Source organism: Cyanidioschyzon merolae, chromosome 18, assembly GCF_000091205.1.
Source record: "Cyanidioschyzon merolae strain 10D DNA, chromosome 18, complete genome".
Classification (NCBI taxonomy): Eukaryota; Rhodophyta; class Bangiophyceae; order Cyanidiales; family Cyanidiaceae; genus Cyanidioschyzon; species Cyanidioschyzon merolae.
The window spans coordinates 510,001-531,351 of record NC_010144.1 but is presented as its reverse complement, the minus strand read 5'-3'; the positions used below and the strand labels follow the sequence as shown (position 1 = coordinate 531,351).

The 21,351-nt window shown below is 55.0% G+C and overlaps 7 protein-coding genes across 7 annotated transcripts, besides 2 other annotated features; 4 read left to right on the top strand and 3 right to left on the bottom strand.

The window, feature by feature from the left end:
- Positions 1–400: 400 nt before the first annotated feature.
- CYME_CMR217C (hypothetical protein) lies at positions 401–1,315 on the top strand (the record flags this gene model as incomplete). The annotated part of the gene is made up of 1 exon (XM_005538430.1): positions 401–1,315. The coding sequence occupies one exon, from the start codon at positions 401–403 to the stop codon at positions 1,313–1,315; it is 915 nt and encodes a 304-aa protein (XP_005538487.1).
- Positions 1,316–3,139: 1,824 nt separating this feature from the next.
- On the top strand, positions 3,140–4,201 carry CYME_CMR216C (hypothetical protein; the record flags this gene model as incomplete). The annotated part of the gene is made up of 1 exon (XM_005538429.1): positions 3,140–4,201. The coding sequence occupies one exon, from the start codon at positions 3,140–3,142 to the stop codon at positions 4,199–4,201; it is 1,062 nt and encodes a 353-aa protein (XP_005538486.1).
- Positions 4,202–4,447: 246 nt separating this feature from the next.
- On the bottom strand, positions 4,448–5,812 carry CYME_CMR215C (hypothetical protein, conserved; the record flags this gene model as incomplete). The annotated part of the gene is made up of 1 exon (XM_005538428.1): positions 4,448–5,812. The coding sequence occupies one exon, from the start codon at positions 5,810–5,812 to the stop codon at positions 4,448–4,450; it is 1,365 nt and encodes a 454-aa protein (XP_005538485.1).
- Positions 5,813–6,232: 420 nt separating this feature from the next.
- Positions 6,233–7,129: a sequence feature (possible transcribed region).
- Positions 7,130–7,368: 239 nt separating this feature from the next.
- Positions 7,369–7,701, top strand: CYME_CMR213C (mitochondrial intermembrane space complex subunit Tim9; the record flags this gene model as incomplete). Its single annotated transcript, XM_005538427.1, has 1 exon — positions 7,369–7,701. The coding sequence occupies one exon, from the start codon at positions 7,369–7,371 to the stop codon at positions 7,699–7,701; it is 333 nt and encodes a 110-aa protein (XP_005538484.1).
- CYME_CMR212C (similar to vacuolar assembly protein Vps41) lies at positions 7,698–10,493 on the bottom strand (the record flags this gene model as incomplete). The annotated part of the gene is made up of 1 exon (XM_005538426.1): positions 7,698–10,493. One exon carries the CDS (start codon positions 10,491–10,493, stop codon positions 7,698–7,700), a length of 2,796 nt encoding a protein of 931 aa, XP_005538483.1.
- On the top strand, positions 10,410–11,579 carry CYME_CMR211C (similar to dnaJ-like protein Jem1p; the record flags this gene model as incomplete). Its single annotated transcript, XM_005538425.1, has 1 exon — positions 10,410–11,579. One exon carries the CDS (start codon positions 10,410–10,412, stop codon positions 11,577–11,579), a length of 1,170 nt encoding a protein of 389 aa, XP_005538482.1.
- A 2,266-nt stretch (positions 11,580–13,845) lies between these two features.
- CYME_CMR210C (hypothetical protein) lies at positions 13,846–14,610 on the bottom strand (the record flags this gene model as incomplete). The annotated part of the gene is made up of 1 exon (XM_005538424.1): positions 13,846–14,610. One exon carries the CDS (start codon positions 14,608–14,610, stop codon positions 13,846–13,848), a length of 765 nt encoding a protein of 254 aa, XP_005538481.1.
- A 576-nt stretch (positions 14,611–15,186) lies between these two features.
- Positions 15,187–18,267: a sequence feature (repetitive element).
- The last annotated feature ends 3,084 nt before the right edge of the window (positions 18,268–21,351 follow it).

Here is a 21,351-nt window from a genome sequence, read left to right as displayed (position 1 = left end):
TCGACATCTATCGACTGTTGACAAAAATGATGAAGCGCATGGATAGACTTGCGTATTGAAAGCTGGAACTAAGATACGAGCACTGGAAGCAGTTACCGAGAAAAGCCCACCAAGGCTGGTGCTCATGGAAGTGAACCGAAACCACAACGCCAGCGTGGTCGCCCGAGTTCATGGACCTGGTCCATTTTATTTGAACATGAGTATGGACGTCTATGTGCCCGTCAGCGTCGCGATGACGACGAGCAGCAGCCGCGTACCCCGAAGCCGTGTGCGGCTTTCGTGGCTTGAGCGATGCTCGCACTCTGCTAGCTGCGAGGCGAGCGCTTTGTAGAGCGCCAGCGTTGCGTTGGTGCTCCTCAACTGGGAATGAACCTATAGAAGGACGCTTTTTCGTTTGCCTATGCTGCATGCAACGCGAGATGCGCTTAAAAGGTGCAGTGGAGCGTTGTGGAGCTGGTCAGCAGCGCAAGTTCGTCAGCTACAACCGCTTTCTCGCCAAGCTTGCGCCATGCGCTGCGTCTGCGGAACTCGAAGCGTGTACCGTCTTCCACTACACCAAACAAGTTGTTCTCGGGACTGTGGGGCACGTTCATTACGTGGGACAGCAGAGGACGAACGCGTCAGTGGGCAGCTAGATTCTTTGCTCTGGTCAAGGCTCGTACAAACGGTTTCAGCAAAGGACTCCGAGCAGGACGCTGCTGTCGCACGGGATCCAGACAACGTGGGGTCGTCGACGCCACCGCCACCGCCACCGCCACCGCCACTGAGCAGCGTGCCGCTCTGGCGACAGCTCAAAATACGGTGGCACCTGCTGCAGCTGCAGCGAGTCTGGCCCCCACCGGTCTTTTCTCCGGATGAGTTTTTGAAGGGCGCACAGTTCGCTTTCCAACGCGTCTGCGCGGCTTTGATCGAGAAGGATATCGATGCGCTCGGGGATGCTGTAAGCGATCAGGTGGCGAAGGCTCTCCGAGAGACCATTGAAGCATATGAGCGTGAGAACATGAATGTGACCATGCAGGTCGAACAAGTAGGAGGCGCTCAGATTGTGAATACCTACGGTCGCTACGATTTCGAGAGACGCTTGTTCGTTGACATTGATGTGGAGTTCGTTGCCTGCTTCTCAACGATTTGGAAGAAGCCAGATGGGTCCCTTCTGAAGCATGAGCAGAACGTCTGGCGCAAACCCGTATGGTGTTTTGAAGCGCTGCTCGCAGAACGAATCGACTCGCCCAGCAGTGGCCTCGGTAGCATCGGAATGCCGCAAATGCGGATCGCACCTGAACCCGAATGGCAGCTGGTGCACATCCTGAACTAGAGGTGCTAATGAGTTGCCTGTTTCGAATGAGATTTATGGCGCTTGTTTCTGTCAGTGCTTTTTAACAAGAATAGAAGCTGGTGCTCATCCTGAACTAGAGGTGCTAATGTGTTGCCGGTTTCGAATGAGATTTATGACGCTAGCATAGTTGTACACTACCTGGACGCTAGTGCAATGGTGCATGCGGTATAGAGTTTGGGTGCAGTACCCAGAATGCACCAAGTTCGATCACGGATCAGGTTTAGCGCTCGCCTGACAACGGTGACTGCATGGTGATTTCCACAAAACACCCAACTCTATTGCGCAAGTACAGTGCACGTGCTCCGGAGTCTCGAGAGCGCCACCGGGCTGAACGAAATCCCAGTGGCGCGTCTTTCATTTGGAGCACTGTATCCGGCCTTTGTCACAATGCAAAGAAACGCAGGGCATGCGTTCGATGCATTGCGGAACGCCGCGCGGGGCAGTGGGAGCACGGTTGAGCATCGGTCAGGTTTGTCGCATCCATGTCGACAGCTCTGAATCCTTGACACTCAACATGCCCCAGATTTGAGTCCACGAGCGAGCGTCGTGTTCCACTTAGATGCGCTTTGGTTGCTTTCGCAACTCGTATCCCCCAAAGCACCCATCTTGTTCCGTTCCATCGCGACAGAGCATGGAAGACAGCGTTCGATGTGGTGCTCTCAATCTACGTCTCGCGCCGAGTAAATCATTCGTTCGAGTCCGTCGGATCCTTCGACAACGCCATATCATCGCAGCGTTGATGCTGCGTTGCTCTGGCAGGAACTTGTGAGATGCAGTACGCTCTGTGCAGGTCGAGACATTGCCCTCATCGATGTATGCTGTAGCTTTATAGCGACCGGCTCCAGATGACGAAGAAGCGTGATCAGAGCGACTAGGTCGGTGTCTATGATAAGCAGTCGAACGTTTCCCATGCAATGGTGTGCTGTTAACATGCTCACCATTCCGGCAGCGTCCACGTTTGACGTTGCTCGACCAAAAGCAAGCTTGTTGCGTCGCTGATGTCTCCAGGTTCTGTGCCGCAGCACCGATGGCGCATGAGGTTGGTTCTCTCATTTCGCATCCGAGGAGGCAGCAGATTAGCCAAACAGCGACTTGCTAGAAGCGAACGACACCCACCCGGCTCCAGAGCGCTTCTTCGTATCTAGTCCCATGCATCGTCGCAAGAGTCGTCCTCTACATACGGACGCTGCTGCTGCCGCAGCCCGCAAGAGGCCCCACATGTCGGTCAATGCGTATTCGACCTGTTCACTGTAGGTGGAGTTTGGTATTCCATGCGCTTCGCTGTTCATGTTCCGCTCTTTTTTATCCGATCGGCAATGTTGATCTTGTTCACTATCTGTACATCCAGTACAGTGCGTACCGATCCAGAGCACGTTGCCTATTGCCTATCTTGGCCAAATTCAGTATCCTTACGTCCAGTGTAGTGCGAACCCATCCAAGGTACGTTCCCTAGAGTCCCGCTGACCACGAGGAGCATCCGTATATCCGGTACAGTGCGTTCCAATCCAGAGTACATCTCCCAGAGTCCCGCTGAACAAGACCATTATCCGTATATCCAGTACAGTGGGTACCGATCCAGAGTACCTTGCCTGGTGTCCCGTTCCCAGCAGTTTGCACGCATGGCAGCGCAACTTGCTGAGGGTATCCTCCCTGGTGCGCTCTCACTGCACTCGATGCATCGGTGATCGCTCTGCGGGCGCGCTCGATGAACTGGAACATTGCGGACATGAATGGGGTTCCTCACACCGGACTCCGGGGTGTGGCAGTTGCCGAGGTCGTTCACCGCCCGCAGAAGAGAGGACCATGCCACTGGTTGAAGATGCAGCAGAGGCAGCAGAGGAGGCTTTCAAACGCTACCCTTTCGACACGGACGAGGCTTGGCAGCGCTTTCGGCGTGCCGCTGAGGTCACCGCACCGTCAGCGGAAGTCGAGGAGCGTCTCCGTCGGGCTTTCTTTCGCAGGTACATCGATCCTTCGTTGCCGTTGAAGCCGCAGAGCTCTAGAGCGGTTCCAGCAGACGCAGCAGCAGGTGAGCGTACCCAGTTTGCGCGGACCTACAGCAACGACTGGCGACAGCGCACCTGGAAATGTGTGCAGGCATGCCGACAAGCGGCCTGGGCTGGCTTTCAGCGCAGCGGGGCAAGCGACTTGGGCCCCGTGTTGGACCTGTGCATCCTAGTTGCTGCTACTGGCACGTTTTGGATGGGAACGGGGCCTCTTGTCGGCTGGACCTGGGTCGGTGTTTTCCTTTCCCTGGCTTGGACTTGCTACCAGAGCTGGCAACGGCTACCTCGCGAGTGGCCTGGTCGGGTGCGTCTAGAGCGGGCGCTCGCTTCTGCTGATCTCATTCCGCGGCTTTTCTTCGTATCCGTTGGTGTGCAGCTGCATCACCCGGTTGCGTTAAGGCTCGCAATGGCGTCGCTCATCACCACGTTCGTTTACGATCGTCTGTTGCCACTTTTCGAAAGCGCTACTGCCTCTGCACAGGTGCTACGCTGGTTTTTGGCACCGACAAAGCAACGACATCTGGCCGCATACTTGCGCCAGCATGAAAGTAGGGCTCGCCTACTGGCTGCCTACGCCGAAGCAGCCCTGTTCATCTTTTTGCTGGCTTCGATATTCACACCGCAAAGAAGCTTCCTGGCGGTTTTGGTGCTCTATCGCTATTTACAGTTGCGCTATTTAAGCTGTCCTTTCACGCGGCTGGTGTGGCAACACATCGAAATGCAGTTAGACATGTGGTCGACCTGGTTGCCTCCGACACTGCGCGAGTTGTACGGGCGTGCCAAGACCGTCCTCATGCAGATGGTAGGCGCAACTCGCCTGCAAACGCCGACAGCATCGACGTCAACACGCCATCATTGAGATGCTCCCGCTCGAGCACGCGTCCAGCGCTGCCCGCGCAAGAACGCTACAGGCAACAGACATCATTTACCGATGATAGGGTAGATGTCTCTGGAACCTGCTGCCGTCATCGCCGAGGTACCGCGCTAGTGGCATCCGCGCTGCCGTGACTTTTGCCACTTCTAATAGCATCCAATATGCATCGATTGCGAGTCGCTCAAAAATTCGCCTAGGATCGGAAAACATAAGCGCTGCCGCCCAGCATCCTCATGAATCGTTTAGTTTGCCGTTCTCTGCTCGAGTCTCTAACCGATCAGAGAGCCATGATCGTATCGCTCCCTGCGATAGCAACGCTGCTATGAACACAATGGCGGCGCCGAGAATACCTCGCGGACCGAGCGTCTCGCCCAGAAGCAAGTACGCAAATGCTGCTGCATAGACGGGATCCAATGCATATATGATAGCGGCCCGCTCGGCAGAGATGTGCTCTTGTCCAAAGGCTTGGAGCAAGCCGCTCAGTGCTGTCGCTGCTAGTCCCAAGTAAAGGATTGCTGGATCCGTTATATGTTGTGCAGCCGAACCGAGCATCGCCCAGTCGAACACTGGCCTTCCTGAGTCATCGAATCGGAACGCACTCCATAGCGTTGCGAGAATCGTTACCGTTGTCAACGACAGTGCATTCATTGTGGCCGGCGGCATTTGACTTGCTACACGCTCCAGACGCAGGATGAACATCGCTGACGCGACGGCTGCTGCGACACTCCAGGCATCACCCGCGTTGGGTGGCGCCCCGTCGAACGAAAGCATTAATGTTCCGAAGAGCGCTATCGTCGCAGCGAGCCATGTGACTCGCGGAATGCGACGTCGCAGCAGTACGGCAGCGAGAAACGGCACGATCTTCACATTCAAGTACAGCAGAAAACTACTTCTAGAGGCGCTTGTGTCGGTCAGACCAATGGATTGGCACGCATAGCCAAGGAACATCCAAAGGCCGAGCTCCAGCGCACCGCTCCAGGTTTCCAGTATTCGTCGCCAAAAACGCCAGTTTTGCGGAAACTGTTGCGCTTTTCGCCTGCCGGGCCGTCTCGAGGTATTCCACGAATCGAGAATGTGCAGACCTGCCGCCGCTGCTACGCTGACGCTAGCTGCAATGCCAAATCTTTCCATATTGAGCACAGATGCGTCGAACCCGCCGTCTACGAGCTGTTTGATAACTGCGTGCTGTGTCCCCCAGAGAACGGTCGCCAGGTGCAGTGCTAACCAGGGTACCGCGTCCAAGAGTGCGTTCGCAGACCCGCTTCTAGCACTCGTGGTTTGGTACGGGTCCAAGGCGCTCGCCCTCGACGCTTTGCGTTTCTCTGCGGCACCAATAGCGGGTCCTGCGGAGCGTGTTCTTGTTGAATCTGAAGCGTCCGATACCAAGTCCCGCACAGGTTCCTCTCTCGATACCATGCAAATAATTGCTCGGATAGCAGCGGACTGTGCACATCGAGACGCTGCAGCTGTCCGTTGCTGGCAGTCCGGAGTCAGTGCTCCTCGACGCCAGGTTGTGGTGAAGCGTCGCTTCCAACACTGTCGTTGCCGCTGAGCCTTTCGTTTCCAGTCTGCCGCGACATAGTAGCCAGTAAACATGAGTCTGCTGAGCGCATACAACTCTAGCAGACCTCAGATCAACAGATACATACAGACTTTGCTTTACTTCACCCTGAGCATGAACGCATCGCAACAGAACGCAATCAACTGCCAAATCGGAGCGTGATTGCGCTGCAGTGAACAACGCGCTGGCACTGGGCATTCTTGCCATTCGCAAACACGTTGTAGGGCGCGCAGCAATGCTATCGCTGACCCAGGGTAGCGCTGTGCCAAAGATTGATCCACCAATCCATCAAACAGTACCCAACTGATGCCTCTTACTGCTGTACAGCAGGGCAGCACTGCATGCGCGCTGGCGTGCAAACAGTTTCGGGCCGATGCTTCACACTTGCGTTCCGTGACTGTGGGTACGCAACTGGCGAACAACGGGTTGAACTCACTCGGTTATTTTGCGGAAATGTCGAGGTGATAGGCATCACCGTCGATTGATTTACGTAGGAAAAGAGGCTTGATTCATGAACTAGTCCTGCAATGCTTGCAATGCCCTGCCGCTCTCGCAGCGCTTTCACGTGTTCAGCATTTCGGGACTCGCCGCTGCCGTTTGGACTTGCGACAACGCAGCGAATGTTGGATCATTTTTCTGAGGGTATAGGTTTGAGAAATCCTGATTCTCATCAGTGATTACACAAGTATTAAAAGCAGTGAATGGAATCGTGTAGGGTATAGGTTTGAGAAATCCTGATTCTCATCAGTGATTACACAAGTATTAAAAGCAGTGAATGGAATCGTGTAGGGTATAGGTTTGAGAAATCCTGATTCTCATCAGTGATTACACAAGTATTAAAAGCAGTGAATGGAATCGTGTAGGGTATAGGTTTGAGAAATCCTGATTCTCATCAGTGATTACACAAGTATTAAATGCAATCAGTGAAATCGTGTAGGGTATAGGTTTGAGAAATCCTGATTCTCATCAGTGATTACACAAGTATTAAATGCAATCAGTGAAATCGTGTAGGGTATAGGTTTGAGAAATCCTGATTCTCATCAGTGATTACACAAGTATTAAATGCAATCAGTGAAATCGTGTAGGGTATAGGTTTGAGAAATCCTGATTCTCATCAGTAATTATACAAGTCCTAAATGCAATGAATTGAATCGTGTAGTATGCAGGTTCGAAGATTCTGAAAACCTGTCTGCATGCTCCGAGGCAAGCATAGCCAGGGGATAAACGAGTCCGCTCCATGGATCCCTCACCGGCTATACCCGAGTCGGACTGCTCAAGAGGCTCGCATCGTGTTCCGGAGGGTGCAGCGGGCCCTACCAGAGCATCCACCTCCCCGCAACTGCGAAAGCTATTGTTCCCTGTGTCACGAGCCTCCCGCGGAACTAAGCTTCGATCCAGGGACGCCTGTTCCTTGTCAACCTCGGCGGGTAGTACACGACCGCAGGAGCGTTGGCTCCCCCCTAAACGCCAAGTGTGCGATCAATGCTGCAGCCGCCGGCTGCAGCGCGACGACGACACGACTTGCCAAAGCCGCAGACTCTGTAGCACCGGGGGCAGCTTCTACTAAAGGTGAGACCAAGGTTCGTCCCGAATGCAAGCGAGTACGGCTGGGCTCTCCGCGGAGGATGAGCGACGTATGATGGCTGTGCTGCAAGAGCTGCAGATCCAAGACTCCATGCGGCTTTACAATGAGCTCGTGTACCTCTGTTTCAACAACTGCGTGGACTCATTCCGCAGTAGCAAACTGGAAGCCAAGGAAGAAGCGTGTGTAACCAAGTGCGCTCAGAAGTTTCTGAAGCTTGCTGCACGCGCTGGACAGCGATTCGCAGAGCAGCAGCAACAGTTTCTCGGTGGTGGTAGTGATGGTGGTGCTGGTGGCAGCAGCAGCAGCAGCAGCAGCGACGGTAGCGCCTTGAGTCGCTAGGATAGCTCGACTACATTGCGCTCAGAAACGCTCAAGTGTCCCTTCAGATCGGTTGCCACGGTTGGGGGCAGCACGAGATCGTCAAACAGCGCTGAAGCATAGGCTTGTTCGAGTTTGTGGATGCGCTGCTTGAGTAGCTCGCTCACCGCATGCGAACATTGGCGCTGTTCTTCGAGATGGTAATAGGCCTCGCGAATGACGGGCGTTTCCAGCTTAATCGCTTCACCTGCCAGACGCCGTTCACCAATCGTCATAAGCACTTGAGATCGTGACAGGGCGCACTCGCGAACCAGTAGGAGTCGCTGGGGGTCGCGCATGTGGGCTGCTAGAAATCCCCAAGGTGCGGCATCGGAAGCCTGTTGGCGTGCTAGCTCCAGGGCATCGCCTTCCATCTCGCCTTCCAGGAGTATCTTGAGTGCTTCGAGGAGATCGCCCTGCAGCGCATGCAGAAGTGCTCGTTCTCGGAGAAATTGCCGATCAGGCGTCTCCGCTCGAGCGAGGATGCTCCTCGCGACTTGTGGCCGGCAGAAACAATCCTCGGACTGCAACAGGGCCAGAATACGTTCGGGGGCATGTTTGACAAGCAGTTCCAGGAGTCTTTCGTGGTGCTCTGGTACGTGTAAGAGGTCAGGGGCTTGGCGAAACACCTCTTCGAGGTAGAGCATGGCATTGAGGGAATCCGCGGGCTCGAGTGCTCCCAAGACGTCGTCTATGCTCAGCTCGAGCGGACTCGCCATTGCGAGCGTGCGCGCTGCCTCCGCCGCATCCAAAGCAAAGAGCGCGCCAAGACATTGGCGAGCAGCAGCAAAGAGACGATGCTTCCGTATGTAGGAGAACACGGCCGTGCCGTCTTGCTCGAGGATCAGGAAGAGCGTCTTCTCCGTTCGACCAGATCGTGTGTAGAGCGCGGATAAAGATTCTGTCATGATGAGCATCGCCCGGCGGGAGCTAGCATCGGGCGCCGTTCGGACCTGCTGCAGGCGACGCTCCAGAGCCTCAATAAGCTCGTCAACGGAGAAGATCTCCAACGGCCAGTTCTGGGCAGCATACAGCATCCCTGGTTCTGGCTTGTCAATCAATTGGTGAAATATGATGTCGTAAACCTGGCGTTCCAGCACAGGAGACTGTGTCGGTATCACGGACACGAGCAGCGCGCCTCTGCCTACAGCCAGCAGACGCCGTATCCACTTCTCCCAGAGCCAGGTCGGAGCGTTCCACCATTCCAGTGCCTCGGGAATGCGGGCAGCGATTTCGTCATGCTCAGCGGTTGGGGTGCCCGCTGCACTGCAATGTTCCCAATGAGCTTCCAGAAAAGCGTCGGCGAGAGATGCAAGTTCCTCGGCGGACAGGGCCTGCGCATCCGTCTGAACAGCCAGTCGAGCGAGCGCCAGGACTGCTGAGGCATCAGCATGTTGCGCATGCAGCCATCGAACCTGTTCAACAATATTGCACGGACGCACCTGAACGATAACCGGCAGCCAAGGTGCCTCTGTTGCTTCTGTCGACACAGCGGCTTCCGCATATAGCATAAAGAGGGCGCATGCTTTGCGACTCCAGGCGCTGAGCAGGCGTGATCGCGGCAGCTGCACTGGCGCTGCCGCGCTTGTCGCAGCCGGAGGCCACTCGAATGCGACTAGTTGCTCATTCGCAAGCACAAAGCGGGAGCCTTCTTTCTTTTCTTCTGATTCAGTCTGCTGATACGCATAGAGTTGCATGCACAGTTCCAGTGTCCCGGCTGCGAAATTAGCGTCCTCATCGAGCCGTTCGAGTGCTTCAGCATCCGAGGGCATCCCAGAATCGCTGTCCTCCGCTGGACGCGCTCTCATCCGCGACGAAACGAAAAGCAAATCAGCACTATTTTCTGAACACGGCGCGACCAAGCGAAGCTGGAATCCATTCTGAAAAAGTGATCTGCAGCAACTCCACTGTGTCTGGACCAGTATCGCGTTCGTGGCCTCCTCCGGTGGGTTTTCGTTGAACGAAAGCACTCGAATGGCGACGCATGCTTCTGGATCCTGCTCTTGCGCGTCATGTTCGAGATCCTCATTTGCACCACGATACCACCAGCTGATGCAAAGCTGACGCCCTGAGGTCCAGAAAAGACGGGTTCGTTGAAGGCGTGCGCGCGGCGGTAACGTTTGCTGCCCCAGAGACGCCGGCGGCTCCACCGAGCAAACCCCGGCATGTCGGTCACTGTCATAGACTCGAACGGTGCCAGAAAGCGTTGCCCAGCTGATGAAGTGTGCATGCCAGGCGATATTCGTGATCGCCTCCCGGCTTCGGTACAGGACGGCTGTCTGGGAGAGCCCCAGCCACGACTCCCCGTACAACGCAAGCTCTCCTTGATCGCCTCCCACAACCACACGCAAACTGGAACGAGGCAGGCTCGTGTCGTAGTTCGGGTCGAGTGCTACCGCTCGCAGCTGATCATGCGCTCGATGTGCTCGCAACCGTTTTCCACCGATATCCTGGGCGCGCTCGACGTAGAGCCAGCCGTCCACACAGACTGCGGCGAGCACGGTGTCCGCGTCATTCACACAGAGGTCCGCTAGTCGTGGGGTTTTTGCTTTTACTCCTGAGTTCGGGGCTAGCAAGCACCATTTTCCTTCGACTCGCCAGCGGCCCTCTGTTAGACGCAGCCGGTAAACTGCTGCCGTTTGGTCGGCTTCGGTGCCAGCCAGGTACAATGAGGCACCAGAGCTCACCACATGCGTGATCAAGGGTATTTTTTGACTCCTTTCGACCTGAGGGAGAACCTTTGCGGTCCAGAAAAAGACACGCTCGTCTCGCATGAACGTCCAAGACTCCACCAGCGCTCAGCAGAGCGCTGTTGCAGCGCAGCGGTTGCGACTGGTGTCGTGGCGCGTGTTGCCCAGCCAGCCAGCTCGCCAGCCGGAGCTTGGCGCCAGCCTCGGAGGAACCCAGTTGGGGACAGAGCGCGCTCTGCTGCAGTCGAACGCGCTTCGAGGACGGTCAGAGTCCGCTGGACATGCGTACACCAGCTCCGTATACAAATCCTGGGTGCCTCCTCCGACCCTTGGTACAGAATGGCCACGAAGGAAGCCAGTGCCGGGGCGCGTCCGGTCAGCGGGCCAGCGTCTGGATCAACACGGCCTCCGCAGGCGGACTTGGGACACGTCTCGGAAGCCGCGTCAGCTTCAGGACCAAGACGCGATGGAACGCTGCTGCAGTCCGGTGAAAATAGTTCGGCTGTGTCGTCTGAGAAGGTCTCCAAACCGTCTTCGGCACTGGCGGTGGGTGCTTTCCTCATTTTCGGAGCGTATGCAGCTGGTGTCGTTGGCTTTCGATACTCTCGCTTCGCGGTTGGCAAAGAAATCCATCGAGGTTGGGGAAACTATCAGCGTTACTCACGGGAGCGTTTGGAGCGCGAGATTCTCGAACGTCTGCAACGGGCAGCCCAACACAACTGGGCGGAGAAGGAAGCGCGTCGCCGAGAAGCGTTCATGGCCGCAGAAGAACGGGCTCGGCGCGAGCTCTTTCGCCGATACCTCGAGTGGGAGCGGCGTTTCCGCGGAGGAGTCCAGTCCGAAGCCTTTTCGAGAGAGGAGCAGCCGGAGACGCCACCTCGCGCAGCACCTGGCACGCACTATGCAACACTCGGTGTCTCGCCGAGCGCAACTAGCAGCGAAATTCGCAAAGCCTACCTGGAACGAGCCAAAGCGCTGCACCCCGACTCGCAGCACAGTACGCTCCGTGAGGCTGTCCAGGGTTCGGCGGACGCGGATAGGAAGCGGCCACTGACGGCGGAGGAGCGGCATTCGGCGTTTCAAAAAGTTGTCGAGGCTTACCAAGTCCTGAGCAATCCAGAGTCGCGGCGGAAGTACGACTCGGATGTGCTCAGTTCGTGGCGGCGCTGAGGCGTCCTTGAATGCACCTTGTTCGAGAAGAGGCAAGTACGACTCGGATGTGCTCAGTTCGTGGCGGCGCTGAGGCGTCCTTGAATGCACCTTGTTCGAGAAGAGGCAAGTATGACTCGGATGTGCTCAGTTCGTGGCGGTGCTGAGGCGTCCTTGAATGCACCTTGTTCGAGAAGAGGCAAGTACGACTCGGATGTGCTCAGTTCGTGGCGGTGCTGAGGCGTCCTTGAAAGCACCTTGTTGGAGAAGAGGCAAGTACGACTCGGATGTGCTCAGTTCGTGGCGGTGCTGAGGCGTCCTTGAAAGCACCTTGTTGGAGAAGAGGCAAGTACGACTCGGATGTGCTCAGTTCGTGGCGGCGCTGAGGCGTCCTTGAAAGCACCTTGTTCGAGAAGAGGCAAGTACGACTCGGATGTGCTCAGTTCGTGGCGGCGCTGAGGCGTCCTTGAGAGCACCTTGTTCGAGAAGAGGCAAGTACGACTCGGATGTGCTCAGTTCGTGGCGGCGCTGAGGCGTCCTTGAATGCACCTTGTTCGAGATGCGGGACGCAGCGAGCATGGCATTGCGCTCGGTACCTTTGGTGTGGGCTGAGCATCGATGCGTTTTAGCAGACGTATTCGGATGGAGGAATGCTGTCGCTTTCCTGGTCTGGATTGCCCGGCTGCAGGGCGGCACCTCGGCATTGATCGCTGGTGGCGCTGAAGCGCCAGGCGGTCGCAGATGGGTGGAAGATGCTGGGTTTCCTGTTCAGAGACTGAGCAACTGGAGATCGTCCTACCTAGGTTCCTGGTATCGGACTCACACCCGTGCAGTTCTCGTTCATTTCGACCACGCGTTGAGCTGAGCAGCGCGGCGAGGTTTCGCGTTCCGGGTAGTGTGTCCGGTTTTGTGGCCGCCCGTTGGATGTGCTGTTTCTGCGGCCACTCACCGGGGCGTCGGATGCCGCCTTCTCCGCTGCCCGCGCTTTGAGAGCAGCTTGTGGGCGCCCTCTCGGGCGGACGGCTCCGTGTACGTTGCATGGACTGGCTGCTGGCCGGCTTTGGTGTGCAGGCAGAGCATTTTAGCGACGATTGAAGCATCTCCGCGGGGTGTTTGCCTGTTTGCCTGTTTACCTGTCTGTCTGATGCGAGCGTGGAGGTGATGGTGTCGAAGAGGCTTCGGTAATCATGGATCAGCATATCGACTCATGAGCTGCTGCGTGGAAACCCTGGAATCCTTATGAACGATATGCTTGCAATCTGATGGGGATGGATGAATCGTTAGCATCCAGACTGGATACGGGCGCTGTACTATAGGCATCATTCGGAGGGGTTTTCCGGAAAAAAAAGCCACCTGGAACGACCGTTCTTTAAGCGCCCTTGAGGACAGCGCTCGAGGAGCCAATCACGAGCAGCCCCGCTGCTTGATACCACCGAACGGGGCGAATGCTGCTCGTCTGCGTTTCGTGAATCCGCGAACATGAGGGCCGACGTCTGCCCTGGATGCATACACGTGATCCGCAAAGACAGTCTCGTTTCGGTACCTGACGACAGCCATGTATGGTGATTCAGGGGTGCGCTTCAGAACAGTATCTGGCAAAGTTCACGCTTGCGTACATGCTTGCACGAATGGGTTGCAGGTTTGGCCCCGAACTTGCATTTCTATGCATCAGATTTTGTGCCGTCTGTGTCGTTCTAACTTTCTGGACCTTCGAGAGCGTCAACTCTGGATAATGCGAAAATCTTGAGTACTGGTCAACGCGTCGCGTTGCCGCTTTTCTGAGAACTACCTCAGCCCTGTCCGTCATGGAGGTTTCTCTATCATGCTTTACCCGCATTGGCTTTCTGGAACGTAACCGCACCGACAACGTTTTTCCAACAACACAGGCAGTTCTAATTGGCTTGCAATGCATGGCATGGAAGCCAGCGCTGCAACTCAGTTTTCGAGTAGCTCGGCGCTTATCGCGACGCGACGCCAAGGCCGTGGTTTATGTGTCCGTCCACGTGGTCGCATGCGGATAGAAACTCCGTTTGTATGCTTTAGCGCCAGCGCGTCGCCGCAACCGATTGCGAAAAAAGTCTTGTTTTCCAGCACACGGAGGCTGTCCTAGAACGTTAACGAAGGTCACTGCTTGGGCGGCATCGGCGGTGCTGCCAAAGATGTCGTGACTGCTCGCCCTCGTTTGGCGGGCATCCCGCCGAACCTAGAGTCAACGTTACGGCCTCTGTGGCGTCGCTGTCGAGCAGCCAAGGAGCGAAGATCTCGAGACCAGCACCGTGATCGATGCTCACTTTTCGGAGCTTGCAATGCAGCACACGACAGCCGCATCTGGAATCCGGTCTCGAACGAGCGTCGCCAGCCGGTGTGTGCTCTCATTGGAGCGCATCAGATCGTCACAACATGAGAGACCAAATACAGCACGCGAGAACTGCAGAAGAGGCGCCGTTTCTGGGGCAGTCCTCTTCCCAACAGAGCGAGCCAGTACTCGGGTACGTCTGTCCAGGGCGACTGGACCCAGGTCCAGGGTCGCATGGCAGTGATCGACGAGGCGGAGCTCCAGGCCTGCTTCAGAGGCAGGCTGTCCCCGCTCGTATAGACGCGATGGCGTGCCGTAGGTCGTCGTTGTCGCGCTCGTCCATTCATTCACAATCGCCTGCCTCCAGGTCGGAATAAGCGGCAAGAGCTTCGTGCAGACGCGCTGAAGACCCTGCTCTGGTTCGAATGCTTGCCCGTTGCCTGGTTTGCAGGATCCATCGCTGATCTCTGCGGGGCGAATGCATTCTCTTCCGAGAATCGCGAGACGCTTGACGATGCTCGCGATACCATAGGAAAGTTGGAACAGAGCATGCAGTTCCGGAAAGTGTATCAGAGGTTTCAAGCAGCGGTTTGAAAGCGCACGATGCTGGCCATCGAGCTCTTTCAGTATATGTATATCAACAGTCATTCGACGAAGCAGGAAGAAGAGTAACGTGAGGCTGCATAGGAGCAAGCAACGCGGGGAGAGGCACCGCGTGCAAGCTACGCGCCGCAGCGTTGCGCTCTCCGGCATCATAAACCTCTTCGGCAAGTCCGCTTGAGCGGTTTTGACGTCCCCGCGCAAAGCGATCTCTTCGTGGTGGTACAATCACACGCACTGCATATCCGTCCAGGCAGCTCTGCAGCTGAAGCTCGAGTCCGTCTCAACTTTGCGCTAAATCAGAATATCTAGCAGCGACGACGTGAACGACAGTAACACCGGTGGCTGCGGCGCTGCAGACTCGGCCTCGACGGGTCACTCTTCTAGAACTGCGAAGTGCGCCAAAGATAGTAAGCCAGACCCCAGGTTTGGAGGTTCTCGTTACCGCTTCAGAAAACCGTACGTCCTATAGAGGTTCCATGAGGTTGGTGCAGGGCAGTCGCTTTAGGCGTCAGTTGAAGAATCTAACCGCTAGCCCCACCGGTACTGTAACCGCTAGGCTACAGGTCGACTGCATTGACAAAGCACTGAATGCGCAAATGAAAGGTAGACGCAATGCGCGCAATCTTTGCTTTTCTATGACAAAATATTTCTATGGACCACAGATGCCAGATTGCGGGATGGACGGGTATTCGCAATTGAAAAAATGTCCATTATGATGCACTTTAAGTCCAAGTTCCATTACGTACACTTCTTCTCTGATATGCTTGTCGTTTCGTACGTTCTATCGTGTGCCGAGTGCCTGCCTCACTGCACCTGCAATAGCACCTGAACCGGATACAGTAAGGATGCAGAACGGGTTTGTCATACCAATGCAGGCGTCCGCTCGAGGAATGCTTCAAGTGACACGGGGCCGGGATTTATGATCATTCTGGAATTCTGGAAGCTGCGCAGCCTGAGCCACTGCCTGCGGCAGCGCGAAGCGATATACTAGGATTATCCGGCGAGTACGGCGACGTCCAGAGGCAGGCTACCCGCCCCTAGTCCCGGAGTAAACTACGTTGCGGTCGAGTTGTTGGGGTCTCGCTACACCACCTGCCTCAGGGGAGAGTATCAAGCACGGGTCTGGCAGACTCGTGCGGTTCGCGGGACCTTGTCCCCAGAAGGTAAACCTTCGATCACATGGAAACATTTTCCCTCTTTTAACGGTTATCGTAGAGAGGGAAAGAACTCGTTCTATCGGTGCTAGTTAGTGGATCGATTCTGTTCATTGTTCTTTATAGTGCGCTCGATACGCGCATCTCCACATCTGGTAGGCATCAGGTATGGCGCGCATGTTGCCGTTGAGGAGAAACACTATCTGACGATTTGTTGAAGTGTTGCTCTAATGTAAAGTCGTATTTCAATTAAAGTCATCGCAAAGTGTATTCTTTAAATTCGGTTGTGTTCCATTCTGGGATTACTGTATTCATGTGTTTTTCCGCGGTTTACAGCAGAAGCGTTCAAAGTGTGTTCTTTTTCAGAAAAAATCAAGGAAGGTTGTGGAATAGCAAGTCGAGGATCCTGGAGGTTCCGCATCGCTGGCTCCCTGAAAAATGGAGAACAGTGCCGAGTAAAAGGGGAAGAGGACAAGACGAAGAAGTGAAAGGGGAAGGCGTAGCGTCAGAAGCTGCACGAAAGACAACTCTACAACGAGATGGTGGTGAAACCCTGTCTTGTGAATCATATCAAGGATTCGTACGAGCAACAAATGCAACAAGTCATCAGAGAACGTGTCGCGACGTAGCCTATGAGTATTATGAAGGCGACGTCAGGACTGATGCTTTTTGTGAAGGACATGTACGACAACGTGACGGGCATCGAAACTGTCGAGGTTCCGGAAGAAATTTTCGATGAGACTTTATTCGTCACCTGATGCTTGGCACAGGGGAAGCGTCGACGAAGAATGAGGGAGTGCATGCCTCCACGGAAATAACGCGGAATTCCGGTTGAACGGTACTCGGTACTGAGGCGACTGTGGTATGTACACATACGGGGCAATGAAGTACCTCACAAGCCTGAAGAACCATTTGCCTATGAACCTCGAACGTTTCGCGATACGCGCCGTGTTTGCATTCTAGCCGCGCATCTCTCGCAAAGGAGTATGGGCGACTATCAACGGCATCACGAACGATCGCAGGCATGAAGACGAGGTCGAATTCGTCGATAAGAAGTCGTCAAACGAGAGCATGAATGAAGCTTCTGTAATTCGTGGGGCTATACAAGAGCATCGTGCGGCACTGGGCCTGGTGAATCCAGCAGAAAAGACATCAGAGTTGAAAAAAGATAAGGAACGATCCTATCGCCTCGTACTGCGATATTTTGTGTTTCCGGACCGAGAGCTCGAACGCAAGGCGGAGATGAAGCTGAGTGAGGAAAAACTGCAGAGTCGTGGAAACGGGCGGCTGCGCTTCTGGGGAAGCGCTTCATTTTCGTCACGATATGGAACAACAAGTCGCACTTTGTTGCTACCAACTCCAGAGTCCTGTACGGCATCATGAAGGAGATCTGTCCGGAGTTCAATGTTAACGGGGAGGAGTTCTGCGGTGAAAACCGGGAGACGTACTGGAAGAATATCTTCGATTTCAAACGTCTGAGGGTGAGCAAACAAAAATTATTCACTGGGATGACCGAAACCGATGGAGTAGCCATGTGTGTACACTATCGGCGGCTGAAGAAGGATCGTCCAGTTCCGCCCTCGGCTGCGCCCTTGACGAAGCATGAAGGTGAGAAGGAGGCGGATTCTGCGACGCAGGAGGTGCAGGATAACGACCATGTCGTTGACTCGGTGAAGCATGAAGATGAGAAGGAGGCGGATCCTCCGACATAGAAAGTGCAGGATAACGACTTTATGGTTGGAGCGGCGAAGCATGAAGAAAAGAAGGAGGCGGATCCTCCGACGCAGGAGGTGCAGGATAACGGCTTTATCGTTGGCGCGGCGATGCATAAAGATGAGAAGGAGGCGGATCCTGCGACACAGAAGGTGCAGGATAACGACTTTGTCGTTGACGCGGCGAAGCATGAAGATGAGAAGGAGGCGGGTTCTGCGACGCAGAATGCGCAGGACGAGTACTTTGTCGTCAGCGCGGAACCTGGGAACAGGAATATCGAAACCACCGCAGTACCCCAAGCGCGTAGAAAATGGTACTGGCGGCAACTTACGTCAGAAAGACATGAGTCTTTTAAAGCACTCAAGAGCGAGATATTACCGAGAATCGGGAACGATGAATGCACGGAAGAAAATTGAGACATAGAATGCAGGAGTGAAAGAGCACCTGGAAGCGATCAGCCAGGTTCCTAGCCGAGGAGCGGATTTTGAAGCTTTTCGGAAATTCATGGAAGTACGTGTTGCCCATTGGGATGGGCTGTGGAGGGGGTATACCAAGCCCCGGTGGGCTCGTTTGCGTATGAATTTGTACTGTGGGAGGCAGCGGGCGTTCGCAAATTTTTTCAATCAGTTGAGTGACCCGAAGGAGGATGGAAATCAGAGGCTAGCAGTAGCGTACGGAGCAGGGCACTGGAAGACCCAAAAAGGGACTATGCCAGCTCCAAAGACAAGAACGTACAAGGAGTGCGCAAGGCGTTTCGCTGAGATACCTGCAGATGAGATCCGAATGTCCTATACACACTATGAACTGGGATGTATACTTCAGAGATTCGAGATGGAAACGTGCCAGAGGAGCCCTAAGTATATAAAAAAGTACGCAACGCTGACGGGGCAGGAATGAAAACGAGGGCGAAATTTCGCGGGTTCCTCGCACTAGCGAGTGCAACCAACGGGAGCAAACGCTTAGAGTTCGGGAACCGACACTTTAACACTGCTATCAATATCAGGAGATGTGCAGTGCCCGGGAAGAGACGCGCAGAGCTCACGAGAGCCAACTTTATAGGACAAACTCTCAAGGTTGCATTCTACAGAAAGAAGCTGAAACAAGTAGTAGATGGCCGGTCCAAAAAGACTGCAAGGCGTCTGCATGTCGGTGGGTAGGCATCCAGTGTACGACAGGCAGTTTGCCTTTTGCCATCACCGTACACCGGTTGTGCAGCGTATGCCGACAGAAAGGCATTCACTATTTAGTCACAGTCATTCGTCTGCATAAAGTTGAAGCGGTCCATTGAAGCATTCGCTCATACACTCTAAATTCTTGGTATCGACCCGGGGTTACCAGATAACTCTTTGGTGTATGGTTTTGCGGCTGGTTCGTTTCCCTCTGCCTCATTTCCGCGTTTGACAACGTCGGTCTCTCGTGTTGCTCCGGGTCTATGGTCCACAGTCGAAGGATGTTGATGGCAGGCATTCACGTCTCGGTCTAACGGATTTCGGCGATTGGCAACGCACTTGATACACGCACGAAAGTAGCGATCAATGCTTCGCATACACTGCTCATCTTCTTCGTCCGTCGTGTGGGTGCTTGCTTCGCAGAGGCTCCGATTGGCTCTAGGCGGTTGTCCGCATTTGTCAGGAACACCATGAACTCCAAGAGCCTCTCCGGGGCACGTGGCCGCTCGCTCCATTGATTCGTGTATGCTGTTGACGGGTTCAGAGGGCTCCGCTGGACGCCATGCTGTGTTTCCGCGCCTGGTATCATACCGCGCGATCACGAGCATGTTTTGGGTGGCGCCCTCGACGACCGCGCAGTACGGTGCATGCGCAAGTGGAGGTTGATCCTTTGCGTAGAGGACTTGTGAAACGATATGCTGTCCATCATGAACCTAGGCTCGGAGTGAAAATCCAGACTGCCGAACGAGTCAACGGGCGACAATCAGTGTACGCTCCTTTCGTGGAAAGCGATGGTGCGTTCCTAACTGGAACCGATCCCAGGGATGCCAATAGACAAAGCCGAGGACTGTTTGCGATGAGAGGAGAACACACTTGAACAAATGGGAACATATCCCATGCGACGTATCTTGGGACTGTTAGAGAATCCCGTTTTGTCGATGGGCATGACGAGCTGACGATATGTCATTCGGATGGAATTGATTACTTTTCTGTGAGCAGTTTCTTGAATCGCCGGCATGAGCGTCTCCAGAAGACCTCAAGGGATCAAGTTGGCCAGTTCCTTCCGTGTGATTGCGGCAGCGCGAATGATTCCGCTGAGGGGCTGCTTTGAAAACCAATGATCCCGTCTTCGAAGATTGTGTGGTTTGAGTCTGCCACACATATGGATTGGAGAAGAGTGCAGGACTATACGCAAGCATCCGACAGTAGTACCTGGGTGTCAAGTGCCCGTATTCGAGGGCACTGCGAATCATCCTCATGACGATGGTGCAATGAATGCCTCCACCGAGGCTTCGAAACAGGCACCCCGACCGGTCGACCGAAAGTGCTAAAAGTACTTGACCGTTGGCAAGCCGTTATTACTGCACATTGAATGTCGATGCTGTGCATCTGAGGAATCTTCGGAAACAATCGAACGACAGGAACGTAGCGAACAGCTCAGTGAATCGTCCTGATCGGACAGGTTCTTCGCGATGAGTCGCCGGCGGCTAGTCTCGGCCGAAGCCTCGCTCCAGGCTGGCATCTGCCTCAGGTTTCGGGGAACGTACCGGTGCCGATGATGCTCGCGCGCCCTGATCATAAACTCTTATGGATGGAATCCGAGCGACGCGCCGGATCCCGGTGACATGGGAGCGGTCCATGAGGTCCCATTGCCATGGCCAGTGCCCCGCAACGGGTGCATACGGGGTGTGAGATGATTCTGGAGCCGCGTCTGTGGCACCGGTTTCGCCCAATGTATGCGCATTCTGACGCGCACTCTGCGTGGACCGTGGACACATGTGTGGGATGATGTGGCGGCAACGGATTCCAGGCAACGGCGATGGACGCGTTAGTATGGGGGAGATATTAGATGAGCGCTGCGGTATGTGAAGTTCTTCGACGTGTCTATGGCATCCGTATTCTATGCCTGGGTTTTTACACTGATATGCGCTGTGAAAAGTAACTCGACGGGTCTGTATCATCAGCATTTGTGTAGTGGACTATTGCAGGAGTCTGCGGTATGTGTAGTACTTCGACGTGTCTATGGCATCCGTATTCTATGCCTGGGTTTTGACACTGATATGCGCTGTGAAAAGTAACTCGACGGGTCTGTATCATCAGCATTTGTGTAGTGGACTATTGCAGGTGTTTGCGGTATGTGTAGTACTTCGACGTGTCTATGGCATCCGTATTCTATGCCTGGGTTTTTACACTGATATGCGCTGTGAAAAGTAACTCGACGGGTCTGTATCATCAGCATTTGTGTAGTGGACTATTGCAGGAGTCTGCGGTATGTGTAGTACTTCGACGTGTCTATGGCATCCGTATTCTATGCCTGGGTTTTGACACTGATATGCGCTGTGAAAAGTAACTCGACGGGTCTGTATCATCAGCATTTGTGTAGTGGACTATTGCAGGTGTCTGCGCCTCAAGAGCGCTGTGTGCACGTGCTGTTGATGTTGGCGCTGGCGCTGGCGCTGGCGCGGCGCTGGCGCGGCGCTCGTACCGCGATCGGCGCACGCTTGCGGCTGACGCGATTGCACGCGCGACTTGCGGGCCGCAGCCGCGCCCGCTGTGGACGCGGAGGCGCATCGCATTTAACCCCATGCTCTGCATTTCTGATCCCGCGAGTGACCATGATTTTTTGCGTGCTCGGAAGCGATGGCAAATCGTAACGGCTGCAGCGTCGTGTAGACGCAGCGGATTGTAAGCGAGCTTGTCATCGCATCCTTCGTTGCACGCGACGTCGCGGGCGCAGAGCCGCCGTTCATGGCGGTAGCTACCGCGTCGCGCGTGCGGCAGACGCGTGAACATCGACAGCGCGCGTCGGAGGGTCCGGTCCGAGGGGCGTCGCACCGCCCGTGTAGGAAGCGGACGCG